At 36.5% G+C, this 20,968-nt stretch overlaps 1 protein-coding gene across 1 annotated transcript; it reads left to right on the top strand.

Annotated features, from left to right (window-relative positions):
* The first annotated feature begins 468 nt into the window (after positions 1–468).
* Positions 469–20,746, top strand: LOC121999851 (MADS-box transcription factor 3-like). Its single transcript, XM_042554485.1, has 7 exons — positions 469–664; positions 4,548–4,629; positions 19,996–20,057; positions 20,135–20,234; positions 20,323–20,364; positions 20,461–20,502; positions 20,576–20,746. The coding sequence occupies exons 1-7, from the start codon at positions 483–485 to the stop codon at positions 20,744–20,746; spliced, it is 681 nt and encodes a 226-aa protein (XP_042410419.1). The 5' UTR covers positions 469–482.
* The last annotated feature ends 222 nt before the right edge of the window (positions 20,747–20,968 follow it).

Here is a 20,968-nt window from a genome sequence, read left to right as displayed (position 1 = left end):
TTAAATACGCATTTTCTTCATGTCCCTTTCCCCCTTTCTCTCACAAGCCCATGGTGGCAACGGAAGCCACATCTCCATGAGCAGTGCTAGTGCCTCATCATGTCGTGGGGGACTCGTTGATGAGAGGAACAGCTAGCTTAAGGGCGAGGAGCTGCGAAGAAAGACGAGTAAAAGTGCTGCTTTTACCGTCACATACATCTATGTGGATGGGGAGGGAGGTAGAGGAGGATCGAAGAGGCTACAAATTGTAGAAGTAGTTGCTGCTACTTTTCGCTGTCCTGATCAAACATTCTCCTCTCTCTCTCTCTCTCTCGACCTCTGCGGCCGCCCTCTATTTTCCAAACCCTAGATTGGTGAGTTGGGAATATGAATTCGCATAAATTGAGTTTATATAATTCTTCACTTGGACTTAGAAAGTTCGATCTCTTATATTGATTGATTGATTGAAGCAGCTAGCGGTGGGTTAATTGCGAGATCGATCGATGGGGCGAGGGAAGATTGAGATCAAGCTCATCGAGAACACGACGAACCGGCAGGTTACCTTCTGCAAGCGCCGGAACGGCCTCCTCAAGAAGGCTTACGAGTTGTCCGTCTTGTGCGAGGCTGAGGTCGCACTCATCGTCTTCTCCAGCCGCGGACGCCTCTATGAGTACGCCACCAACAGGTGAAAGTGAAACCCTAGTCTGTCTCTTCCCTCCACATTTTCTTTTCTTCTTCTCCTTCTTCTTTTTAATCATGTTGGTTTGCCTCTTTATGCAACTTACAAAGGAATGGGTACTCCATAAGCCGAAGGTGTTTGACATTTTTTCTCACTGAGAGGAAGACTAAATTAGAAATCGTTTCTACGTTTTTTTCAAAGGAAGATTGGAACCTATCCTCTTAGATCTCAATGTCATTTTTGGCTTTGGCTTTGACTTTGGTTTTAGGAGCTGTGATCCGAATTGGTTATGAGTAGATAGATTTTACAAATGGAAGGCCTTGTTTAGATGTTTAGATGGATAGATCTATTATTTGCGAGCTTACATTTCTTACATGGTGGTCCTCTTCTTTCTCTATTTGTGCTTCTTTCCTTTCTCTAAGGCTGGTGTTTGGTGTTATAGTATGTTATTGGAGCTTCCTTATATAATGCTTTTGTTCTCTTCCTTTCTATTGCTTTGTTGGGTGGAAAGCACGGAGGTGAGAAGGCGCAGCAGTTAGAGAATACAGTAGGAATAGTAAAGGTGATGTCTTGGTATAATAGTTGAAGCATATATGCCTCCTTCTCTAAAGACCTACCTCCCCATTTTGATCTTTCAAGCTTAATTTGCCACTTCCTCTCTCTTTCTTTTGCTCCTTTACGATTCTTCATCCTCCTCACTTGTCTCTCCTCCTCTTCAGATCCCGTCACCCATCACTCCATCAGTGTAAGAAAGCCTATTCCGAGGGCTGTCACGCTCTCTCTAGCCCTGATCCTTAACCAAAAGTACCACCAGCCTTTACACCTGTCACACTTCTGTTTAGGGTTCCTCTATGCAGATTAGGGTTCTTGAGTCACTTCATTTCCCACTCTACCCCTCCTCTGCTAACTAATAAATTTGCCTTACAATATATTCATTGTTTAAAGTGCAATGTTCAACTTCATTTCCCTCTCTGCCCCTCTCCTAACTAAAAATCTATTATTCTCTTTACAATAAAAAAAACCTCTATAACTTTTTTGTGGGCTCTATTTTATAAATCATATAATTCTCTATATCACAAATCATAATATAATATTACTTTATCATTAATTATGAGCTCCATATTCCATAGAAAAAATATAGATTTAAAATTTTAATACGGTTGTTTAATTACAAATCCCAAACCTTTCCAACTTTTTTTATTACAAACCTCACCGTTGGAGAAGAGTTTCCATTACAGTCATTAATTACAATGCAACTTTAGAATAATCAAAAATAATTGCAAACGCGCAAGTGTACGGATAACGTACATATAGAACTGAGAAGCCAATGGGGGTGAATTCACTGTTCCGGACACTTTGCATTGCATAGGAAGTATAAAAAGTAAAACTCACCACAGGCAATAAATGTCGTTTCCTTCCGCTGTGGGTTTCTAATAAATTCAAAGCGCCGAGGTGTGAGCAAAAGAATGAGGATGCTGCTTTTTGCACCGAGGATAATGGGATTGTGAAAGCCCACTCGGCCGTGAGCAGAGTATCGGCCAATCATAATCGTGGGATCACGTGCTAACGTGGCAGAGAAGGCCAATAGGATCCTCGAGGAAACTAAGGTTCGTGCAAAGGCGGGTTGTTTGTGTTTTTAAGGACGACATTGGAAATAGGAGCTCCTTCTGCACGCAGTGTCTAGCTCCAGTAGTATTTGGCCGGCACCTCTAGGTGACCATTGGCAAAGCCTGCAGGTAGCTAGCTCCTGGAACATGGTATTTGTGGAACTCGGGGCATGGCTTATCGGGTAGACATACATATATATTTAGGATTCCCCGTTTGAAGAAAAACTTGCGGATGAGTCTAAATATATATTATTTTACAAAGAAAATGTCATTATTTGGTACTATGATGTGCATGTTTCTGAAATGTGATAGATGTGGCCTGGAAAATATTTTGGTCACTCTACTTCACATAAGATACTTGAATATCCTTTCTTTTGTTACCTCGCGATCTTATTTTCCAGCATTTATTATAAAATAGGTTACAAGTGAAGCTTTGAGTATATGTTTCTAAGATTTGCATGCAGCAATTAGTTTTACTTGAGCGTGAAGTAGCAACCTCGTACTAGTAACTACAATTGTGTTAATTTCTCCGGAGCTATCGTGTCATGCTAGGATATCTATATTATTATCTAGATATTCATGATTCGATCTCTAACTATAACATATTTAAAAAAAAGATTCTCTAAATGAGTGGCACAATCAAAAAATGCTGGACTTCTGGGCTGGTCACCACGTGTACTTTCCGATTTATCTTGGTGGTTAGTAAAAAACTTCCGTAGGATTAAACCGATCATCTCAAAAATAATCAATGAGGATTAAACCGATCAAAACTTCCGTAGAAAACTCTCTAAATGAGTGGCACAATCAAAAAATGCTGGACTTCTGGACTGGTCACCACGTGTACTTTCCGATTTATCTTGGTGGTTAGTAGAAAACTTCCGTAGGATTAAACCGATCATCTCAAAAATAATCAATGAGATTAACTGAAATTATTATTTTTTTACAAATTATGTCAATAAAGTGAAACTAAAAATTTTAGGATAAACAGCCACATTTTAATTATGTTTTGCTTCTAAAAAGCAATATTATCTTAGTGCCCTTTGTAAAAGATTAGACAAAAAAAATCGTTCTAATTTAATCTGCAAATTAAAAATATATATATGTAATTATGTTTAATTTAATCCAACTGTTATAAAATATTTAAAATGATAATTCTTGACATATTAAAACTTGGAATCTTAATTTCAGTAAAAGCAAAAAAAAAAAAAAATCATTGTACTTCCAAACTAATGATGCACGTGCTAATTAAATGAAGGGAGAGTGCAATATATATAAGAAACTAATGTTGATTATATTTCCTATCATTTTATCTATTTTCAAAACTTTTGATGTGTACAGAGGTTGAATGGAAGAATAATAAATTGGAGATAAAGAAACTATATTTTTATTTGATAATGCTAATGGTTAACGGAACTTGATTTATATAGAACATCTATTAAATTTTATAAAAATAAGAAATTAGATTAGATACATAGATAATTAAATTCTAAGTCTTGTTCATAACCATTTTAGACGAACATTTTATAAAACTTGTTCGTATTAAATTTTATAATACGAACATTTTAGACGTCCGCATTGAATTTGGAGTTAAGCATGTGTAGATGAGAAGTAGGAAGAGGCTTCATGAATATATCTACTAAGTGGTTAGAAATGGAGATGGAGAATAATTAGATATTCATTGCTTATTATTGAGCGAACTGAAAATCAACTTTTATATGTTTGATTCTTGTACGGCGAATGTCTTTGTGTTTGAATTGTACTTTGATTGTCACAGTAAATTAATGTGGATACGAAAATGTGATTCTCATATTATGTGAAAGTCATCATAATCAAATAACTTGGATAGGAGATGATGTTGTATGTAATAATGAATAAATTATAATCGTCTATTCTTTTGCTTTCCTAAGATATTAATAAATTTACTAGTACAATACTAAATCCAATGGTAGATGTAATTAGTTTCTTTGAATTTCATATTTTAGTCAGTAATGGTAGATTCAATTTGTTTTTCTGAATTTTATATTTTAATCAAATACAAAAAATTCTTAATTACATTATATTTTCATGCATGAAATTTTAGCAAAGATTCTTTGTGACCACAGTATACCGATTTGCATGTACGTTTGCGTAGTTGCAAATGTATTATAGTAGCTTAATGATATGCTACCTTTATCTGATACTCAAAACCTCTATTGTTATAAGAGGATATTATTACAAAGTATCTACTTAGACGTTTGTCATATAATTTAACAGTAAATATATATTTTTCTTTCTGATTGTAGTGTAAGAGCAACAATTGAGAGGTATAAGAAAGCAAGTAGTGGTACCGCCAACGGTGGTCAAGCTTCAGAAGTCAATGCTCAGGTAATATTTTTCTGGTTAATCAACATCCATTGAATAAGCCATCAATTTCTACACATAATGAATGATGCAAAGGGCCAACTTATTAACTTTGGCCTAGTTTTGATGTAGCTTAAGATGTATGCATCCACTTGATTATCAAAACCATGCATGTAGATCTGTCAATCATTTTATGTCGAATAGAAATCAAGAAATATGCTAATATTGGAGCCCAAATAGATTCCTAGTTAGTATTTTTTGTGCTAGTGTCACTTTGGAGCTCAACCTCCTTAGAAGATATTACAACAGTTACAACAAACCCAAGTCTTCACTACCGAAATAATTATACGATACCGGTTTCTTCCAGTACTTGGACGAAGAAAAAACCAAAAGAGCTAGACTACTATTTAAATCCAATCTCTTTAATCCTATATTTATCGATCATGTTATCTAAGTTAATTCTTTACCTTTTGTGTTGCATCTAGTTAAGAGGAAGGAAATCAAAATAGAGGAAAAATTATTGTTTCCTTATCTATTATATGGAAGAATGAAAGTTAAAAAGAATTATTTAGTTTTTTTTTACTTTAAGTTCTTTTAAAAATGGACGAAGAAAATGAAGGGGAGAAGATTTGAAAGGGAGAAGATATGATATTTGAGAATAGAAGAGTAGTATAATAATTTAGAGAAGGGATATAGGTAAAGAAGAAATGTAACTTTTTTTTCTCAATATATTTTTTCATATCACAACTTGGCTTATATAGCCATGACAAAGGAAGTCCAAAGAACAATTTAGATCTTTCTACATTAAACACACCATATATTTTTTTAAATCAAATGTATGTACTTGATAATTTAATTCAACATGACTTAAATAGTCATACATAATTCAATTAAACTTGACTTGATGAAGGCCAAAGTAATTTGGCTTTGAGTTCTACAATGCAATTTGGTTTAATCTTCCAAGTATGTAATTTGTTTTAGAGTTCCAACAATGTCCACCGTATCCAAACTTGCTCTTCATTCCTAAGCTTGCTCTAATTTTTGTGAAAGTAGGTCATCCAAGTGGTTTAGTGAAATATCAACCTTTTGTTCATTTATCCTACAATATTCAATGGATACCTCTTCGTTCACAAGCTCCCTTAAGAAATAATACCAAATTTGAATGAACTTTGTTTTTCCATGAGGAACTCGATCTTTTGAAATTGAAATTGTTGAGTTGTTATCATAAAATAAGATTGTTGGATCTTCTTGATCATGCTTCAGATTCTCCAAAATTCCACACAGCTAAAGTAAATGACATCTTGCAAAAGAAGCAACAATGTATTATGCTTCTCTAGTAGATAGTACAATAGTAGATTGCTTCTTTGAACACCATGCCATGACTTCACTTTCAAGATCAAAAACATAACCTAAGGTGCTTTTGCTATCATCAATATGTCCTGCTAAGCTACTATTAGTATAATTAATAAGATTAATTAGTACACTTTCTTGATAGAAGATATCATAATCAAGAGTTCATTATTTTACATATCGAAGGATTTATTTTCTCATCTCTCAATGATTTGAGAATGATTTCTCCATAAACTTGCTCATCAAACTTACAACATATATAAAATCTGGCCTTATAGTAGTCAAATACATTAAGGGGGCGTTTGGTTTATTTTTTTCCACGTTGTTTTCTGTTTTCATTTTCTGAGAAAATGGAAAACGCGTTTGGTTTGCGTTTTCCACATTCATGTTTAAGAAAATGAGAGAGCGTTTTCTAAAAAAACGAAAAACGAGGAAAAGTCATTTTCTGAAAAATGAAAAATGCACGTTTTTCAGAAAATAAAAATGAAAATGAAAATGGAGCAAACCAAACGCACCCTAAGTTTCCAACCAAACTTTGAAACATAGTTCTGTTAGGACCAAAAGTAGCTAGAGGGGGGGGTGAATAGCTCGTCGCGTTCGCTCGGTGCTTGGCGTTGCTTGGCGTTGATTGTTTCTTCAAGAATATGCAGCGGAAAATACAGAAACAAATACAACCACGCTAACACTAGGATTTTACTTGGTATCCACCTCCAAAGGAGGTGACTAATCCAAGGATCCACACCACGCACGCACCCTCCACTATGAAACACTCCTTTTCGGTAACTACCGAGGGCGGAGAAGCCCTACAAGACTCTCGGTACAAGAAGAAGGAAAGGGAAACAAAATACAAGCACAAAGCTTACAATGAATGCAGAAAACCCTAACCCTAGCTTCTCTTCTTGCCTTTGATCCGCCTCTTGACTCGGAGAGCTTCCAAGAACCTTCAAGAACTGGCGATCACGAGCTTTGAGAGTGCTGTGGAGGAGCTGGCGAAGATCTGAGATGAAACGGTGAAGAGATGCCGAAGGAAATGAACGCCTGCGGCCTTTATCGACGCCAACGGTCGGATCCCGATCGATTCGAATATTCCCAATCGATCGGGGAGGCTTTGGATCGATCCACGGATCGATCCAGAGCGCCTCTGTGCTCTAGAAAAGCGCCTGGATCGATCCAGCGCTTATCGCACGAAGCAGCCGCGTCCCAATCGATCCACTGATCGATTGGAACATCTGGATCGATCCACGGATCGATCCAGAGGCTCTCTGTTCGCTTAGGAGAAGCCTGGATCGATCCACTGATCGATCCAGATCCTGGATCGATCCACTGATCGATCCAACACTTGGTTTTTGCCCAAAACCAAGTTCCAAGCCTCTCAAACCAACATCCGGTCAACCTTGACCTGTTGGTACATCATGCCTAGCATCTGGTCACTCCTTTGACCTGCTAGGACTTCCCACCAAGTGTCTGGTCAATCCCTTTGACCCACTTAGACTTTTCTATTCATGCCAAGTATCTGGTCACTCCCTTGACCTACTTGGACTTCCATCAGATGTCTGGTCAATCCCTTTGACCTATCTGTATTTCCTCGTGCCAAGTATCCAGTCAATCCTTTGACCTACTTGGACTTCCCAACACCAGATGTCCGATCATCCTTGATCCATCTGGATTTTCCCTTGCTTGGCTTCACTCACCAGGACTTTCACCTAGCTTCACTCACTAGGGTTTTCCATCTGCCTAGCTTCACTCACTAGGGCTTTCACCTGGCTTCACTCACCAGGACTTTCACCTAGCTTCACTCACTAGGGTTTTCCTTCTGCCTGGCTTCACTCACCAGGACTTTCACCTAGCTTCACTCACTAGGGTTTTCACCTGGTTTCACTCACCAGGACTTTCACTCTGCCTAGCTTCACTCACCAGGACTTCCCTGTCAAGTATCCAGTCAACCTTGACCTACTTGACTCTTCTTCAATCAATTTCTTATTGTCAAACATCTAAACTCAAACCAAGACTCAGCTTGGTCACCCAGGTCAACCTTGACCTGAGGGATGTTGCACCAACAATCTCCCCCTTTTTGATGTTTAACAATACCACAATAACACTTACAATACCACATGTAAGTTAGGCTAATCCTATAGCCTCAATTTTCATGCCACTAGGTAATGAACATATAAATTAAGCTCTTCATTCTCCCCCAACGAGGGCACACTCCCTCTAGGTAATGAAAGCCTAACTTACACCCATTCATAGGTCCTTTCATTCTCCCCCTATTGGCACACATCAACCCATCTTTGGGCATACATCAACCCATGCCCCAATTTCGGGTACACATCAACAAATCCATTTGTTGACGACTCTCCCCCTGAAGAGTTACTCATCATTGTTCACAACATCACTCGTTGTGATCAACACGATAATGAAGGTCCCATACCCTTCATTTATCCTTAACTTCTCCCTCAATGTAGACAAATACCCAACCTTGAGCATTATCTAACCACTTGAGTTCCCACTTGAAATAATGAGGATATCCACTCCCCATTTCAAGTTCAAAAGCTCATACATGAGCATTTTCTTTAAAGAAGGTTAACCACCTTCCAAGGTTCATGAAAAGTAATTTTTCATGTCTTTAAAGAGTCCCTCCCCCTAAAGACATGGTGGTGACTTCTGTCATTGCACCAACAATGACTTGGAATCCCTAAACCTTTAGGAAACCCAAATTTAGAAGTTTTGAGGTTCAAATACTCAAAATTTGAAACAACCTCAACCTAAACTTCTACTTAGTCTTCGTTAACCAATCCATCCTTGTTTTCAACATGAAAACACCCTTTGTATGTATACAAATGTATTTTAGGGGTTTGGAATGGTTACCTAGACTCAAAGAGGTTCAAAGATGCTGAAATCAAGCCTTCCCAGCCAAAATCAGCAACTTGGATCGATTGGAGTTGGGTTCCAATCGATTGAACCTTTTTGAATCGATCCACTGATCGATTCAAACTACATGGATCGATCGGCTGATCGATCCAGCGAGCTTCTGCTCGCGGGAGACTTGCCTTCTGAATCGATCCACGGATCGATTCGGGCACTCCAATCGATCCATGGATCGATCGGAGCTCTGATAGTTGCTGAAATTCCATTTCAGTCAACTTCAGAAACCCCTAGAAAATTCTACAAAAATCCAAAAATCATGAAATTTTGTGTAGACATTATTTAGGGTATAATTTATCATGGAAAAATAGTTTTCTATAAAAATACATCATATTTTCAAAGATTGACACAAACTTGAGAACTTGCAAAAACTTTAGCGTTTTCTTCAAGTTTGTGTCTAACTATTCAATGGTGATTACTATCAAAAGATAGCCTTCACCAAGGTTTTCCAAAAGTCTTTTAAAATAATTTTCAAAACCAATATCCCATCACATTCCTTGGGCTTAATGCACATAACTTGTACATTAGCTTTCCCAATGATGGGAAAACACATAACTATGTGTTTTGATGAACCTAAAACTCAAAAGAATGCACTAAATCAACATCTTGAGTTTTGTTCATCTTCCTAACATCTCACTTGTATCTAATGTACACTAAAACACGGACAAGTCACCTTATAGTCCTTGTGAGATGTGGGATTTTGATTTTTCCCTAATCTAGGGATCATGCATATCTATCTAGGCATTCTAGAGATATTAGACATCCACCTAGGATGTCACTTGTCAATAAGTGTCGTTAAATGCCATTCGTCCTTAATTACAAGGAATTAAACTTAATGCATGATTATGTTATGGCATACATCAAAAGAAAATAATTTTCAAAAGAAAATATCCTATTACTACATGATGTATGAATGTCATGACATGGTATTTTTGGATTTTTCATAATAAAACATGAATGCAAAACTAGACATGATGTCATGGCATATGATGGGCAAACAATCATGGCAAGATTTAGCATAAATAAAATATACCTAGATTAACTATCTAAGTATCCTTAAAGTCTTAGCTAAACTTACACCTTAAACCTAGATTGCCCTAAAGTGCTACAAGAGAATGCCAAAGCCTAAATTGACATTTCTAATTTCCTTGATTTAATGTATGCCAATTGAAAATAAACATGTCCTCAAATGTTGGCATATTCCATTTTTCCTCAAGAGTGATTACATAAATCAAGGCCCGGATTGCCTTAAATTTCCAAGAGAATACCAAAATCCCAACTTGGTATTTCTCAAGGTTTTCCCAATTTGTGCCATTTTAGATTAAAATCAATTCTTCCACCATTAGGCACATTTTACTCTTTCAAGGAGTAAACAAAGATCCACTTCATTTTCAAAGGTTAACAAAAACCTTGAAAATGCTCCTTGAGTGTCAATTTCCTCAAAGTCAGGTTAACTACCCTTCTAATCGGAGTTGACACTCTCTAACCCATCTATGGGGTAGAGAAGATGCTCCTAGGAACCCAACACCTATTGGTGCTCCTTGGATGCTCTAGGTACTCACTAGGGATAACTTCCCTAGATACCTTCCTAGTGACCTTGTTGGGCTTCTTAGAAGCCTTGGTCACAGTTTCTAGGTCAACTCTAGGGATAACCTCCCTTGTGACCTTGTTTGTGACTTTCTTAGACTTCTTAGAAGTCTTAGTCACATTTATTGCAAAAATACTCTTAGGGATGACTTCCCTAGTATTTTTGGCTCGACCACTAGACCTAGGGTTTGTTCCATAACTATATGGAACTCTATGGTAAGAGGGCACATCCTTCTTAGCCTTTGGTTTGTATCCCAAACCTCTATGGCCATTGGATGGCTTTTGTACCCCTAAACCTAGGTTATGCTCATTTTGCCCTAATAGGATATTTTCCATCTTTTTTAGGGTCTTTTCCATTTTATCAAGTCTTGACCTCAAGACTTGATTTTCTATCACTAAGTCCTTAGTTTTAGATTTTTCATTTGATTCATGAGCATATTTGTTTTTGGGCTTGTATCTAAAATCTTTAGAGTTATTGCCCAAGTGTCTATCTACCTTCCTAACCTTAGGTTGGGTAGTTTTGGCATGTAGGGCCACATGTTTTTCCTTAAAGCCCTCATGCTTTCTATTCTTATGGTAAATTGCATTAAAATGATATAAGTTAGAACTATCATGTTTTTTACCATAATGTAAAGGGGTAGACTCAATAAATGTTACCTTCTTCTTTACCTTGGAGGCTCCCCCTTGACGAATGCCTCCTTGAGCCTTGACCATCTTCTTCCCCTTGGGGCATTGACTTCGGTAATGCCCCTTTTGATTGCAAGAGAAGCATATAATATGCTCCTTGCTCTTCTTTGTGTTGGGGATGATCTCCTTGGGCTTCGCCTTGCCCTTTTGTGCCACTTGGCCCTTCTTCTTGGCCAATTTAGGGCACTTGCTCTTGTAGTGCACATGTTCCCTACACTCAAAGCATATAATATGATTTTTATTTTTAATTGAAATATTTATACCTTTGCTTGTAGGGGTGGCATCTTTCCCTTTGGATCCGGAGGTAGAAGCTTCCTCTTGATCCGATCTTGATTCTCCTCCATTTGATTTTTCTTGACTCGTGGAGGTAGAAGCTTCTTCAATCTCTTCATCTCTTGACCCGGATGTAGAAGCTTCTCCTTCTTCTTGATCCGGTGTCACCAAGGATTGCTCCCCCTCAATCCTAGAGGTGGAGGCTTCATCATCTTGAATATGAAACAAGGAGTATGCTCCTCCTTGTTCCCTTCGTTGCATTCCCTTGAAGATGAAGCTTCTTCTTGAACTTCTTCTTGGAGGTTGAGCATCTCTCAACCTCGGAGTCCTCCTCTTGGTCTTGATCCAATGAGTCGCCCTCTTTGGATTCTCCTTGATTTGGTACAGTGGGGATCTCATGAATTCTTGCCAATTTGCTCCAAAGCTCCTTGGCATCTTCAAACTCTCCAATTTGTTCCAAGATGTTGCTTGACAATAAATTGACCAAAAGCTTGGTCACTTTGTCATTGGCCTCACATCTTTGGATTTGGTCTTTGCTCCACTTGCTCCTTTTGAGTACTTTGCCCTTGGAATTTGTGGGAGCTTCAAAACCTTCCATGAGAGCAAACCATTGCTCTATCTCCATCATAAGAAAATTTTCGATTCTTGATTTCCAAGAATCGAAGCTTGTAGATGAATATGGTGGAGCCACCCTTGTGTCAAATCCAAGTCCATCTTGGAATTGCATCTTGAAGTTGAGCTTGATAAAATCTTGAACTTAAAGAATTTGCTCCAACTTCTTCACCCCTCTAGCTTTTCTTGTTATGCTTGACCCTTCCGGCGATGATTCCGGTGAAGAGCGGCCTCGCTCTGATACCACTTGTTAGGACCAAAAGTAGCTAGAGGGGGGGTGAATAGCTCGTCGCGTTCGCTCGGTGCTTGGCATTGCTCGGCGTTGATTGTTTCTTCAAGAATATGCAGCAGAAAATACAGAAACAAATACAACTACGCTAACACTAGGATTTTACTTGGTATCCACCTCCAAAGGAGGTGACTAATCCAAGGATCCACACCACGCACGCACCCTCCACTATGAAACACTCCTTTTCGGTAACTACCGAGGGCGGAGAAGCCCTACAAGACTCTCGGTACAAGAAGAAGGAAAGGGAAACAAAATACAAGCACAAAGCTTACAATGAATGCAGAAAACCCTAACCCTAGCTTCTCTTCTTGCCTTTGATCCGCCTCTTGACTCGGAGAGCTTCCAAGAACCTTCAAGAACTGGCGATCTGAGCTTTGAGAGTGCTGTGGAGAAGCTGGCGAGGATCTGAGATGAAACGGTGAAGAGATGCCGCAGCCATCGGACGCCTGCAGCTATAAACGACGCCAACGGTCGGATCCCGATCGATTCGAATATTCCCAATCGATCGGGGAGGCTTTGGATCGATCCACGGATCGATCCAGAGCGCCTCTGTGCTCTGGAAAAGCGCCTGGATCGATCCACGGATCGATCCAGCGCTTATCGCGCAAAGCAGCCGCGTCCCAATCGATCCACTGATCGATTGGAACATCTGGATCGATCCACGGATCGATCCAGAGGCTCTCTGTTCGCTTAGGAGAAGCCTGGATCGATCCACTGATCGATCCAGATCCTGGATCGATCCACTGATCGATCCAACACTTGGTTTTTGCCCAAAACCAAGTTCCAAGCCTCTCAAACCAACATCCGGTCAACCTTGACCTGTTGGTACATCATGCCTAGCATCTGGTCACTCCTTTGACCTGCTAGGACTTCCCACCAAGTGTCTGGTCAATCCCTTTGACCCACTTAGACTTTTCTATTCATGCCAAGTATCTGGTCACTCCCTTGACCTACTTGGACTTCCATCAGATGTCTGGTCAATCCCTTTGACCTATCTGTATTTCCTCGTGCCAAGTATCCAGTCAATCATTTGACCTACTTGGACTTCCCAACGTCAGATGTCCGATCATCCTTGATCCATCTGAATTTTCCCTTGCCTGGCTTCACTCACCAGGACTTTCACCTAGCTTCACTCACTAGGGCTTTCACCTGGCTTCACTCACCAGGACTTTCACCTAGCTTCACTCACTAGGGTTTTCCTTCTGCCTGGCTTCACTCACCAGGACTTTCACCTAGCTTCACTCACTAGGGTTTTCACCTGGTTTCACTCACCAGGACTTTCACCTAGCTTCACTCACTAGGGTTTTCACCTGGTTTCACTCACCAGGACTTTCACTCTGCCTGGCTTCACTCACCAGGACTTCCCTGTCAAGTATCCAGTCAACCTTGACCTACTTGACTCTTCTTCAATCAATTTCTTATTGTCAAACATCTAAACTCAAACCAAGACTCAGCTTGGTCACCCAGGTCAACCTTGACCTGAGGGATGTTGCACCAACAAGTTCGATTAACAACTTTAATCCTACAACACAAAGAATTGAAATAGGATTTGCATTATCCATTATATTGTTTTTTTTCAAAATTGATTTTGTATAACTCTCTTGAGTGATGAAAATTCCGTGCTTGAATCTTAGAACTTTAATTCCAAGAATATGGTGTAACTCTCCCAAATCAATCATCTCAAATTTATTATTTATTAAGAGTTTAAAATCATCTAGCATCTTCAAATCCAATGTTCAAAATGGTGGCCACCTAGGCGAGAGGCGGGCATCAACTGCATCACATTTGCCTGAGACGGTGCTTTAGACGGTAACTTGCCTCATTCTACCACACCTGGAACCCCACCATGGTCGGCGCCATCGTTTTGTCACTGCAAGGCATTCAGATGTCTCACCTAGGCTCGACGACGAGTCCGTACACATTGCGCAAGCCCAAAAGCGTTGTCTGAGCCCAACAACGAGCCTTGACAAGTCGCTCGAGCCCTATAACTCATCCAGATACGTTACTTGAGCCCGGCGACATGTCTGGACGTGTTTCCTGAGTCCGAAGATGAGCCCAGAGGTGTTGCCAAAGACCGACTATGCGTCCGAAAGTGTCTCATGGTCTTGACGAAGTGTTCGGACTCATTGTGCGGTCCCAACGATGCATCAAACTCATCGCTCGGCCAAAACAGGGTATACGAGTAAGTTGTAAGTTAGGATTTTAAATAACTTTAGGTTAATAATTTTAAACAATTTATAGGTATGATTGAGATAATTTAAATAAACTCAATTAAAGCCTAATAAAATTATCTCATTATATATATATATATATATATATATATATATATATATATATATATATATATATATATATATAATTTTAAATATTTAGCTTAAATTTAAAATTTTTAAATATTATAAAGAATAATGATTATTTATAATATAAATGTATAAAAATACTAAAGAGAAATTTAACAATCTAAGTGGCCAAAGCAATCACTGACCGGCTTGCCATTACCTATCTCCCTTTACAATATTTTTCAAATCATTACCAGTAAAAATAGATCATCAACATAAAGACTTACAAATATAAAACCTTCAGATAGATTGAATTTGGTGTAGAAAGTATGCTCTAAAGATCATTTTAGAAAACCATTCTTCTCAAAGTAATAATTGATACAACTATACCAAACCCTTACGATTGCTTTAGCCTATACAAAGTCTTTTTCAACTTGTAGACTTTATCTTCTTCTCCCTTTTTAATAAAACTAGGAGGTTGTTCAAGATATGTTTCTTCTTGAAGAACACCATTTAGGAATATTACGTTGATTTGACATCAACTTGAAAATTTTTTTAATTGTTTTGAGCTGCAAGAGAGATCATTAATCGAATAGTATTAAGTCTTGGTACAGGAGCAAATACCCCTATAAAATCTTCTCCTTCTTTTTGTTTGTATTCTTTTGCTACAAGTCTTGTTTTATGCTTGTTGATGGAGCAATCTACATTCATTTTTATCTTGTATACCTATTTAATACCAATGGATCTTTTATATAGAGGAAGATTAGTGAGCTCCCAAGTTCCATTTTTTTCCATTGGCAACTATCTCCTCTTTTATGGTATTTTTTCCATACTACTTCCTTATTTGCATCATCAAAGGAAATTAATTCTTCTCCCGCAAGAATACAAATAATACAAAATCATCATATTAAATAGCCTCGATTGAATCTAGGAATTCCTGAACACTTCACATTTTTCTTGGAGGAGGATTTATTGAGAAACTTGGTGAATGAGAAAAAGTTTCTTCTAATTCTTGTTCACTAATTAAATGAATGTGGATCTCATTTGCTTTGAATTTTGGATCTTCAAAATTTGCATCTTCATCAAAACGAACATCACAACTTATCACAATCTTTTTGGTCTTTGGATTATATAGCTTGTAGGCTTTGCTTCTTTCACTGTATCCAACGAAGATGCATTTTTTAAATTTGTCATCAAACTTGTTTCTTTTGCCTATGGAATGAGTGAATAAGCAACGCTATCAAACACCTTTAAATGTTAAATATCAAACTTTCTTCCATACCATGCCTCATGTGGTATGCAATCTTTCAAGTTTTTTTTTTGTTAGAGAACGATTAATAAGATAATCTGCAAAAACAACAAACTTCTGCTCAAAATTCATTTGGTAAATTTTTTCTTTTGAGCATGCATTTCATACTTTCAAGAATAATTCTATTTTTTCTTTCAGTTACACTATTTTGTTGTGGTGTAAAACGAGTTGTCAACTCATGCCTTATACCATGTTCTCTAAAATATTTCTCGGCTTCATTTGAAATATATTTGCCACCAAGACTAGTTCTTAAAGTTTTGATACTAAGCCCAGTATAACTCTTAACTTCAACTTTAAAATCCTTAAAAACTTGAAATGCTTGGGACTTTTCTTTGAGAAATTTAATCCATACATTCCTTGTGAAATCAACAATGAAAATAACGAAGAACTTACTCCCACCAAGTGATTCTGTTGATATATTTCAAACGAGGTCAGAATGACCAAGCTCCAATAACCTCTTTGCTCTCCAAGTTGCTTGTTGTAGGATTTGTGAATCTCTGTGTTGCTTTTCCAAGTTAGCATGCTTCACAAACTTCTTCAATTTGGTCGATCTTTCGTAGTCCTTTAATCATCTCTTTTGTTGAAAATAACTTTAAACTTCCATAATTTAAGTGTCCAAACCTATCATGCCACAACTTTGAAACCTTTTTTTTTGTCAATAACAGCAAAATAAGATAAATTTGTAGTTTCAAATTTGAGAGGAAATAAGTTGTTAGAGGTCACACCAATCTTTACAATAACTTGATTGCCTTTTGATATAGTGCAAGCATTATAATGCATATGCAAATCATACCCTTTCTTCATAAGATAAGATGACTAGCATTAAGCAAGTTACTTTTAAAACTAGGAACAAGATAAACTTCAGACATTTTTTCAATATTTTCAAACTTAGTTTTAAAGAAAATCTCGCCAATTGCCTCAATTTGTGAGTACTAGCATCATCAATCATCACTTCATCATGTTCAATTTTAGATAAACTAGAAAATAATTTTTTGTTACATGTCATATGTTTGCTAGCCCCACTTTCTAGGTACAACATTTCATCAACTTTGCTACCATGGGAAGCAAGCAACCATGTTTCTTCATTTTTTACTTTTATGAATAAGATCACTTTTAGTTTGTTTGTCATCTTCTTACTTAAACCAATAATCTGTAATTTTATGGCAGTAGTTAGACTTGATATAACTATTTTTCATATCATCTATTTGTCTGTGCTAACAATCTATAGCTTTATGTTTTGATTTTTGACAATAACTACATTCAACATAACCACGTTCTTGACCTCTTTGATAACCATCATGTTCTCTTCCTTTTTGAAACCTGAAGCTTTGACTTTCATTGTTGTCATTTTGATGATATTGTTGATTATTTCTTCCTCTTCAACGAGAGTTTGAATCACCATGCCCTTTGAAATTTTTTCCCTTGTCAAGATAGGATGAACCATGACCTCTTAATAGAAACTTATGATTTAAGAGCTTGATCATATTGTTGTGATGGAGGAAATAATAAATTAATTTTCATTTTATGGGCTTTCAGAATGCCTTGTAGATCCTTTAAAGTCAAGCTCTTCAAATCTCGTGTCTGTTCAATAACAATAACAAGACTAAAATATTTTTCAAGAAGAAAATGAAGTGCTTTTTGTACAATTCTGAGATCTTCCAAAGTTTCATCATTCAAAGCCATTTGATTCACTATAGAACCAGCTTTTGTAAAATATTCAACAACACTATCATTTTCTTTTATCTCCAATTTTTCAAATTCTGATCTCAAAATTTGAAGTTGAACATTCTTCACTTGTTCATCATCTTTATAAGCTTTTTGTAGAATTTTCCAAGCTTGTTTTGATGTTATTGTTTTACAAATTTTCTTGTACAACCCTTTGTCTATTGCAAGATTGATTTGAATGAGAGCATGAGTATCTTTGTTTTGATTATTCATCAAAACTTTTTTTTTAGCATTACTCAAGGATTCTTCATCTTCAGGCTCAATAAACTCTCTATCGACTATATTCTATAAGTCCAATTCTTTCAACCAAACTTCAAATCTGGTACTCCAATAATCATAATATTCTCCATTGAAGTATGCAAAAATGGAGTAGCAACATTTCTAGATGGCATTTTTTTTAGCCTCATCTTGCTCTGACACTAATTGAAGGAGAGAAGATATTTGGGGATAGAAGAGGAATGTAATAATTTAGAGAAGGATTATGGCTAAAGAAGAGATGTAACTTTTTCTATCAATATATTTGTTCATATTACAACTTGACTTATACAGCCATGACAAAGGAAGTTCAAAGAACAATTTAGATCTTCCTACATTAAACACACCATTATATTTTTCTAATCGCATACATTTGACAATTTAATACAAAATGATAACTTAATTAGTGACACATAATTCAGTAAACATGATTTAATAAAGACAAAACAATTTGGTTTTGAGTTCCTCAATGTAATTTGGTTTAATCTTCCAAGCATGCAATTTGGTTTAGACTTCCGACTGAAAAAAAAAATAGTTGAAAAAAAATTAATTCTAAATGTCTTAGAATTGACACATATCAAGATAAACTTTATCCCTTTTACCTCTATTCCTCCCTCCTACTCATGTTAAAAAAAGACAATTATGTGCACGAAGCTCCCATCAATACAAGATCTTAGGAAAAGATCTATTGTACTCAACCTTATCTTGCTTTGCAAGAGACTAATTTTGAGATTCAAAATAGTGACCTTCAGGTCATATGACAACATCTTTATCATTACGTCAAGATTCCTCTTTAGCAACAACCTATGATATCATGTGCCAGCATACTCATATGTTACTGGTGCTATTTTATTTAGATCAAAGATTAAGACACCACTTCAGATATGAGATTTTAAACATTGATCCAACCTAAAATCTAAATTAATTAATATAAATAAATATTTTATAAAAATGTAATCATAAGATTATAAAAATAACTGTTAATGATTCTTTAATGATAAAAATATCATAAGAATAATTTAAAAAAAAATAAAATTCCTCCATGTTTTATATATAAAGTCTTGTTTAGTAAATTATGTTTTACATTGTTGAATTATATATGACCTGATATGATATTCATTAAAAAAGTCAATTTATTTGTTAAATGGGGAGCGTTATAGTTTGGTCAAAAGTATGTGATTGATCTATAATTATTTAATCTCAAAACATTTTCTAGGAAGTATTTTTTTAACTCAAAACTCATAAAATGTTGCACAATATTAACGTTAACAAAATGCTTAGAAATTATTTAAAATTTGGCAAGCAACTGTTTGTTGGATGAGTCTTAAAAATGTTACACAATATTTTGTAAATTTTAAAGTTCGAAATTGTCTTTTATATGTTATAAAATTATTAAAATAAATTATAAAAGTTCTGTTTGTTGGATCAAGTTTTAGCTGATATAGACACGCAAATTTTTCTTTAATTAAACTAGTAAAGGTTTGAGCTGTGTTCAAGCTCAGTGATCTTTTAATAGATAAGTTTGAACACAAACTTTGTGTTTCATGAACTCAGCGGAATTTTGAGTTCCAAACGGTCAAACCTAACTTGGCTCAGACTCATCGTGTCTACAATCCTACTTGATCATTTTAGCGGTAAATTAATCATTGAATTCATTTATAGAGCCAATTAAATCGAAGTCTAGCCTTACACAATTTTAGATGACAGGAAAGCAGTGTCCGATTGTATTTGTGATTCAATAAACCAATCCAAGTGTAACTCTCGCAATTGTCTTCCTAAGTTCTTTTTGGTTAGTTATCATTTCTTTTGTTATTTTTCTATTGTCTTTTTCCTTTCTGTATGGTCTATTATTCCTTCAGGAACAAAGATTAGAAAACTGTCCAACTGCATTCGACCATTGTATTTTCCAAGAAAAGAGAGACGTTTTTACGTAATGTAGATCCATAAGATTGTCTAAGGAGAGAAAAAATAAAAGCTTGATGAACATATATATATAATTCGATTTATTGTGATATTATTTTAACTATTCTTTACGAAATCTAGAGTGATGTAAAATGTTGGCATCCATACATGGTCCAATCTGTTGTCTTGTTTATTACCAGTATTACCAGCAGGAATCATCAAAACTCCGTCAGCAAATTAACCAATTACAGAGTACAAACAGGTTAGTAGCCTAACCTGCAGACTTTTGATAACTAATTTTCATTCAAATAGAGTCCTTTAGGTATGCTACTTCATCAGAAACTTGCTTGGTGAGTCTCTTGCCTCCATGAGCCTACGAGACATCAAGCAACTTGAGACCAGGTTGGAGAAAGGCATAACTAAAATACGATCCAAGAAGGTAATGTTAGATGTCTTAATGCTTCTTGGAAGCTTACATGCTACGAGCATTTGATGTATTGCTTACTTTATGCCATTGGATTTTGTAGAATGAGTTGATGCTTGCCGAAATCAATTATATGCAGAGAAGGGTAACCAGTATAAGCTGAATTTGTGATAGCTATTGATTAAATTATTATAAAATTGATTCAATTTATGCATTATGCACGCCTAAATATTGTTCTCAGGAGATGGAGCTGCAAAATGGCAATATGTACCTGAGAAACAAGGTACTCTAACCTTTTCATCTCTAGGTATAGATTACTTTTTCTTCTGTGACAATTATACACCTACTTGCAGCAGATAGCTGAGTATGAGAGAACACAGCAGATGCCTGTGTTCCCATCATCAACAACAGCACTTGGTTTCGAGGTGGTGCCACCTTATGATTCCAGAAACATGTTGCAAGGAAATACTATGCAGCCTGATCAAACTTATAACCACCAACAGCAGATCAATCTGCAACTGGGGTAGAAGCAACTTAATCTTCACTGCACTTCTTGCTAAATTTATAATAGCTTCATTCTTTTAGTTTACTAAATTTACTACACAACAACAACAACAACAACCAAGCCTTTTCCCACTAAGTGGGGTCGGCTGTATGAATCCTTTTACGCCATTGAGCTCTATCTCCTATTATATCATCATCTATATTTAAATAAATTTTATCTTGTTTTATTGTTGCTAACCAAGTCT

Source organism: Zingiber officinale, chromosome 7A (assembly GCF_018446385.1).
Source record: "Zingiber officinale cultivar Zhangliang chromosome 7A, Zo_v1.1, whole genome shotgun sequence".
In the NCBI taxonomy this organism is placed as follows: Eukaryota; Viridiplantae; Streptophyta; class Magnoliopsida; order Zingiberales; family Zingiberaceae; genus Zingiber; species Zingiber officinale.
Note: the sequence above shows the minus strand (reverse complement) of the source record. Positions and strands in the feature narration are given on the sequence as shown.

Excerpts from the sequence above, each read along its gene's own strand:
- LOC121999851 (XM_042554485.1), top strand. The coding sequence starts at position 483 with ATGGGGCGAGGGAAGATTGAGATCAAGCTCATCGAGAACACGACGAAC. Across the intron at positions 4,630-19,995 it reads CTTCAGAAGTCAATGCTCAG|TATTACCAGCAGGAATCATC; the intron begins GTAATATTTTTC and ends GTTTATTACCAG. Across the intron at positions 20,503-20,575 it reads ATATGTACCTGAGAAACAAG|ATAGCTGAGTATGAGAGAAC; the intron begins GTACTCTAACCT and ends TACTTGCAGCAG.